General features: G+C 33.1%; 2 protein-coding genes across 3 annotated transcripts; one reads left to right on the forward strand and one right to left on the reverse strand.

The window, feature by feature from the left end:
* On the forward strand, positions 1 to 2,008 carry LOC140981197 (serine/threonine-protein phosphatase 7 long form homolog). Of its 2 annotated transcripts, none has more exons than XM_073447510.1 (5): positions 1 to 492; positions 577 to 695; positions 782 to 869; positions 974 to 1,417; positions 1,508 to 2,008. In XM_073447510.1, the coding sequence occupies exons 1-5, from the start codon at positions 88 to 90 to the stop codon at positions 1,913 to 1,915; spliced, it is 1,464 nt and encodes a 487-aa protein (XP_073303611.1). In that variant the 5' UTR covers positions 1 to 87; the 3' UTR covers positions 1,916 to 2,008. The 2 variants fall into 2 exon arrangements, with proteins under 2 accessions (XP_073303611.1, XP_073303612.1); XM_073447511.1 differs by having other exon boundaries at positions 974 to 1,449; positions 1,508 to 1,904.
* A 2,782-nt stretch (positions 2,009 to 4,790) lies between these two features.
* LOC140980216 (uncharacterized) lies at positions 4,791 to 7,652 on the reverse strand. The gene is made up of 5 exons (XM_073445929.1): positions 7,268 to 7,652; positions 6,863 to 6,966; positions 6,409 to 6,553; positions 6,160 to 6,303; positions 4,791 to 5,838 (listed from the first exon to the last, which is right to left on the reverse strand). Exons 1-5 carry the CDS (start codon positions 7,361 to 7,363, stop codon positions 4,816 to 4,818), a joined length of 1,512 nt encoding a protein of 503 aa, XP_073302030.1. The 5' UTR covers positions 7,364 to 7,652; the 3' UTR covers positions 4,791 to 4,815.

Consider the following 7,652-nt stretch of genomic DNA (forward strand, 5'->3'; position numbering starts at 1 on the left):
GAGACACACACATTTCACCTTACAGTGGGCGAGGCAACAATCACCCTACAGGACGTTGCCCTTATTTGGGGGTTGAATATTGATGGCATGCCCATCACTGGTGTAGATACCGCGTACAACAAAAATACTTTACAACAACGCTGCGCTACTTGGTTGGGTTTTACTCCTACATCTTCGCAGATTAAAGGTGGACATCTTTATCTCACCGCTCTGCTAGACCATTGCCTAAATAATATGATTAATGATCAAAGCACTGAAGAGGACGTAGCACAATATTCCCGTTGTGTTGCATTAATGATCATTGGTGGATGTATGTTTCCGGACTTGGAAAGTGCTGCTGTGAAACTTATGTATTTGCAGTTTCTTGAGGATATAGAAATAGTGAATACGTTTAGCTGGGGTTCTGCTGTGTTGGCATATCTTTATAGAGAGTTGTGCGACACATCAATGGGATTAAAGGTTGATTTGTGTGGCCCTGTTCAGATATTGCAGGTAATTTTACACTTCTACTGTCATTATATTTGTTGTAATTAATTTTTCGTACGATTTGACTATTTATGTTGTATGTTATTACAGATTTGGGTGTGGTCTAGAATTACTCTTCTTTCCCCCGATAGAGCGCAACAACTATCTATGTCAGCAGAGCATGCTGGAGATGTGCTTCAGGGTCTACCATTCCCACCATACGGCGCACGGTACTAATAAGAAATAATTAACATTTATTATTATTATTTTGTTATTTAGTTTTAATGAAACTATTGTGTACTTTTATAAATTGCAGGTGGAGACGCGGTTTCTCTTGGACACATACGGCCCATCATTCTGTCCGTATAATGAGAGATATGCTTGACAGGATGGTAGAAGGGCAGGTAGATCAATAAATTAGTTGTTTAGAGTTTGAAATTTTTTACAAATTCAGTCTGAATTATATATTATCGACTTGATAATCTTTTTTTCATTTTATTTGCTTCAGTTTCTATGGACAGTTTATGATATTGAATCCCCGGAGGTTGGCAGAATTCTTGATGGAAATAGAATTCATCTATGTCGGTCGGCATGCGCATTGATCAATTTTCATATAGTTGAGATGCATAGACCAGAGCGGTGTCTCCGACAGTTTGGAATGCGTCAGGGTATTCCGCCACATGCTAATAACTTCGACAATTTCCATAAACTGACGCGACAAGGCCGGAACAACTGTGATTGGGCGACATATCACAAAGATTTTGTAGAAATGTGGAATGATAGATATAATTTTGTGATTGGTGGGGATTATGTCATACCTGGTTCACCCGCCATCACAGTGGACTATATTGGTTGGTATCATCGCATTTCACAAATAGTGCTCTCGCCGCCAGTGGTACCTCCAAACATCATGGGCTACCATCCTGTTGATGCAAACTACCGACAATTTATCGTAAGACATGTTCAATTTATCTACATATGTACGTAAATATAATTTACTGTATTAAATATATGTTACATAACGTATGCATCTATGTCACAGACACGCCCAGCTCATGTGCAATATCCACCGATGTGGACAGGAAATGAGTTTGAACCCGGACCATCATCTTCAAATATGGCATACACTACTCCGCCAGTGGTTTCAAGCTTTCCATCGTATGACGCTGGTTACTACACTCCATTTGCTGGTAGTTTTACGCAATTTTTACAAAGTGACTTTCGACCGGGTATGAGTGAGAGTCGCCCTACATTTAACACGTCGCCCATACAATTTGAACAATATTCTGATACAGAAGGGTATGAGGTTGGTGGGAACATTGCCGATACCAGTACATCTGCAGCCCAAACAAGTACGCATGGAGATGATGAACAGATGTTAGGTCGTGGACGTAGAGTAATCAGAAGACCACCGTGTGGCACTGGAGGGCATCGTTACCATCGACATTAACTATTTATTTAGATATACACAATTACTTACATCGTATTGTTGTATATTTTTCAATTTTTTTATTTTTATTTTAATTACAAGTAGTTGCTGCAACATATTTTTTAAACATTCATATACAATTTTTGTATTATTGACTTTTTAAAATTTTAGAATTTATTGATTGTGATTTATTATACTTTTACGAATAAATTTACGTATAAAGTTATAGTAATAAAAAAACATAAGTAGACTTGCTAAATCAAGTCAAATTAGTCAACGTACTAGATATTAAAAAAATCTTCATAACAATACAACACTGAATTGTCATAACAATACAATATTAAATTGTAAAATCTACCTCAATGTAAATAATAATTTGGCACCGTAACTCGATTTCTCACATGCTCCTACGTGCAATGAACAAGAATTATTAATAAATACAAAATTTTAATACACAATTTTGTAATTACATTAATAACTACACTTATTAATGATTTAAACATAAGGTACAAAACGTTATTGTAGATCTTTTACCTCCCACGTTGTCTCTCCCTCGATGATGGCTGATCCATCTCGTTTCTTATGCATGTCGTGCGATCACTAGTAGAGCGAGGGATTTTAATGGGCATGGTCGCGGGGATACTATATCCAACCCTACCATATTCAATAATGACATATCCACCTACGTAAAGTAAGGCTCTGACAGTATCCATGTCTGCAACCAAAAACTATGACATAATGTATACAGTCATAACAAAATTTAATTATGAGTTTCTTACACATATATTAAAACTATGACATAATGTATACAATCATAATAAAATTTCAAAAATCACTTACAAGTTTTGTATTATTATTATTACAATTTATATTGTTTTAATTAAACTTTATATTTAATAATATCAATGTTTGTTTTCATAATACTAAAAAAATTGTTATGACTTATATTAAAAATTTAAAATTTTAAACATGTGTAATTAAAATTTTCAAATATATCAATTTCTTATATTAACATTTTTAACAATTAATAGTATCAATAAATTTAAAAAGAAAAAAAACATAATAAACATAAACAAATGAAAATTTTACAAGATAAACTTAGATTTGTCAAAATTGTGTTTCTAAAAAAATTTTATTAGCACGTGATAAATAATTTTTTTTCCTTAAAACTTAATCTGGTTACTAAAATAAAATAAAATAAATTCTAATTATATCATTGAATAAAAATATATTATTATTATTATTATTATTATTATTATTATTATTATACATGTACTGTCGAGACGTGTAACCTTGAAATAATTATAAATCGTCATTTATATTATTATTTCTTTAAAAAAATAGTAAATACATGTAACGCTTGGTAAGTAGACGTAATTACATTATTTCAAAGCGTTACATGTAATTAATATTATTTTACAATTAGTTCTTTTCTAAATTTATTTTATTACATTATATTAATTAATACACTAAAGAGTGACAAAACCGTTTACATTAACTCATTCTCATACTTAAATAATATAATATAATTTCTTTTAAAAAAACAAAATTTGAAATTTTTTTTTCCAAATTCAACCATTTATATTTATTATTAAGTTATTATTAATCTTCGTATTAGTAATTTTAAAATCTAATAATAAGAAAAATAACAAATATAACAAAATTATACATAATATTAAAATACAACCGAAAAAAATTATAATTACATTAATAAAACGTAAATAATACAACTAAAATATAATATATTTTCTTTTAAAATACAATATTTGAATTTTTTTTTCCAAATTCAACAATTTAAATTTATTATTAATCTTCGTATTAGTAATTTTAAAATCAAATAATAATAAAAATAACAAAATTATACATAATATTAAAATACAACCGAAAAAATTAGAATTACATTAATAAAACGTAAATAATACAACTAAAATATAAAAACTTATCGAAATTACCTTTTCAAATGCGGTTGTACGGAATTTGTAAATGAATCAGCGAACGATGTTTAATATCTGCAATAAATTACAAAAATTATCAGAAATATAATACAAAAAATAAAAATCAATATAAAAATAAATAATAGAGATTCGACTAAGACTCGGCGCAATTCTCCCAAACTCTGATACTCAACACAATTCTCCCAAATCAACTTCTGAATTACTGAGACTCGACGTAAATCTCTAAAATTTTGATATTCGACAGAATTCCTTCAAATCAAATTAGAAATTCTAATAATCATACTATCGACGTAATTTATAAAGAGAACATAGTTACGGATTCTAAAAATTATAACAACCATAAAAAAAACGAAGCGAAGAAGAAAAAAATTTGTGTTGGAAAATATGAAATATTTGCGCGGAAGGAGTTTGACGCCGAAGATCGATGAAATAATACGTAATACTTGGTGCGATATATAGGGGGTCTCGGATTCATTGAATCCGGGACAGACTGTCCCGGATTCTGAATCCGGGACAGTGTCACGGATTCAAATGTCCGTGACACACAATTTATTATTATTTTTTTTCAAAAATTTCTGAATCCGGGACTTTGAAATCCGGATTGTTATATTTTTATAAACCTTCCATTTCTGTAATATTTTAATAAATAAGTTTTAAAAATATATTATTTTTAAAAAAAAGCCCTCCTAAAACCAACGGCCACAAAGTAATTANATTATATCATAAGAAATATATGAATTATGAACTTCAATATCGCGTTGATTTCCTTTCGACTGGTCATGAATGTTAAATACAATAAAATAAAATAAGCTATAAGTATAATAAAAAGAATGGCATGTAAGAACTTGACTTCGCTAATAATTTGTGTCAAGATTGATGTCCTAACACGTGCTAAATAAAATGAAAGAATAACGTACGAATTTTCAATTGGAAAACATACGGAAACAAAGAGAAACCATGCATTGATCAAACCCTTCCTCTAAGAGATGCAAGTCTAGCTACAAAATCATCGTATTCGGGCAGCTTCGGATGCACATGCCCATGCTCCTGCTCCTTTGCTTCTAAAATTTGGGGTTCCAAGGAGGATGCTCGAGTATGAACTTTAGGTGTTTCGACTGGACGCAATGTTTCGTTAGGAAGAGAAGTTGTTCGGTTCGGACCATCTCTGCTTCTCTTTGTCGCGTCGCTGGAATCAGTTGTGGAAATATTTGAGCTCGATTTTCTTGGGTCTTGAGGTCCCTTTTTCTTGCTGTAGTGCAGCAGTAGCTCGTCCATCATCTTCTCGTCTTCTTGGTTGTTACAGCCCTCGTCTAAGAACTTCAAGATTCTTCGACCTTCTCCTGCGTTTTCAAAATTTACCTTCGAATGGTCTCTTTTACAAGAGTTGCTAGCATTTTCATGTATTGGCGGACGCTTCACATGTCTCGTCCTAACTGATTTTGGAACCGCATTAGCCTTTTCGATCAAACCAGTTCGGTCATCGTCTTTTTGCTTTTCCCTCGTGCACAAATGGAAGTTCTTGTCGGTAACCTCGTGTTTGATATGGTCAGGAACAGAATTGTACTTAATAGCTGTGTTTTCACGTTTCTCTGCCTTCACATTTTGAGGCCTGTTCTCATGGTTTTCCACCTCCAAAACGACTCTTTTTACAGATTCTGATCCATCTGCCTCGTGGCTTCTTGCTTCTGTATGCACTCGAATGTCCTTAACAGGAGAACCTTTGTCTGACGTTTTCAGCGTTTGAGGAACGTTGTTGCTGCCTCTACGAGATGTCACATCTTCCCTTTTCGACGAAACTTTGTCTTCGATCTTAGTGGCTTCCTCGTGTCCGTAATTTGAGAGGTTGTTTCTCCTTTTAGGAACATCAACTTCTCTCAGGTTCTTACATTCATGTTCTGCGCCACCAGGGCCTGTTTTTTCAACCGAATTGCTCGTGTTCTCATCTCGTAAGCTGCATTTATCTTCTTCGATTCTTTTCGTACCAATACTCTGCACGTGGAAAAATTACAGTTTGAATTAAAAATATAAAATAAGATGCATTCACCACCATTTCTTAGAGCCAAAAAACTATAAAACACTTGACTGCAAGGTGCTCCTCCCAGATTTGATTTTCTAGTCCCCGTTTTTGACATCTAATTATAATCATCATCAGAAAATATTATGAACACTAATTTAAAAAAACTTGGCATAATTAAACCAGAAGCGATAATTTTCATTTACTCTGTTAAAAAAGAACTTCAAACATTAGCGTTTTGTTTCTTGATATAAACATGAAAAGATCACGAGTAGTGCAATTGCAAACACTCTTACCTTTTCAGCAGCAGGTTCATTACGCAGCTTGTTTCGCAAATCTTTTGAATTCCACTGCAAGCCATACTCCGAAGCTATATCTTGCAACAATTGAAGATTCATGTCCTTTGATGGACTGCCACCTGACTTCAACTTCTGAACAAACTACATACAATAAACCAAAACACCGTCCATCAGGAAGACAAAGTGAGATTGCTGATCAATCACACTCGCATATTCTTGTGGTTTATTTAAATTCACACCACTTACCTCTTTATTGGCGTAAGAATTCATGGAATCACCATAGTTTTCCAGAAATAATGTCCTCAGCTCTCGCAACTCCGGTAGATCAGCAAATCTTGCTGCTGCAAACATCAGAGATGACACAGCTTCTTTGCAATCTTCTGGACATTCTCTGTGACGAATAAGACATATTTGGTTCACATAAAATAAGATTGGCGCAAAAACAAGAAACTTTTATCATTTTTCAACTAGATCATAGCAGCAAGAAAAGGGTCGTTTTTCTAAATACATCCATGCATTAATGGTAAGTCGACCGGTGTTGAATAAGGAAATCAAATTTCATACAATCTGAACTGAAACTGTTAATTTTTTCGCGGCCGGAATTTATACATCCCTAAGAAAGTCATGAGTGGCAGATGTAATTTTTCAGTACTTCAAGCATCTCAGATACTTTTAGTCATGGAAAATATGTTATTCGTACCTCTGTTTATTCATGACCACGAGATGATTCAGTACTTGCAAAGAAGATTTCTCGATGAATTCATAGCAACTAGAACGGTTCAGCTCGACCAGAAGTCCGTCAGCCTGTTACAACACGAAAAAGAGGTTCTGAAAATCTTCTAGGAGATGATACATGACAGGAAGCCTAAACAAAATTAGGATATTATGAATTTAAAGGGTGCAAAAAATTAAAAACAAGATCTCGTAATTACAAGACATTAAAGCATTATATAGGTGTAAAAAAACATTAAATATGAGTGAATTGAATAAAATTGTTGAAAAAATATACTGAAATGAAGAAACATTAAATAAATTTGATGACAGGAATACTGCAAATTATGTAGAAATCGAAATGGAGGAAAAGAAACAGAAGAGAGAAACTCACTCTCCCATAGGCGTTAATGTCTAATCCATTTTTCAGAAGATCAGCAACATCCCTCCTCATATAATTCAGCATTGCATTCCTCTTCTTCAGTATCATATCAATTCGAGCCCTTATCAGTTTAATATCCGACTTGCTATTTCAAGAAAACCCAAAAAAAAACAACAAATTAAACCAAGAAAAATGAACCGACCCTTCCAAAATAAAAGGCCTCAAAAGAAAACAAATCCAGCAACGCTTGTAGCCGAGTTAAGAGGCAAACAGGGAGTTTCGCTTCAATTTTTTAAAGAAAAGAATCAAAATTTAGTGCTTTTGAAACTATAAATTTCGACCAAAACACATAAACTGGGCATATTCTACTGAATTTCCGAAGGGACGTCGCTTATGA

Source organism: Primulina huaijiensis, chromosome 7 (assembly GCF_012295235.1).
Source record: "Primulina huaijiensis isolate GDHJ02 chromosome 7, ASM1229523v2, whole genome shotgun sequence".
In the NCBI taxonomy this organism is placed as follows: domain Eukaryota; kingdom Viridiplantae; phylum Streptophyta; class Magnoliopsida; order Lamiales; family Gesneriaceae; genus Primulina; species Primulina huaijiensis.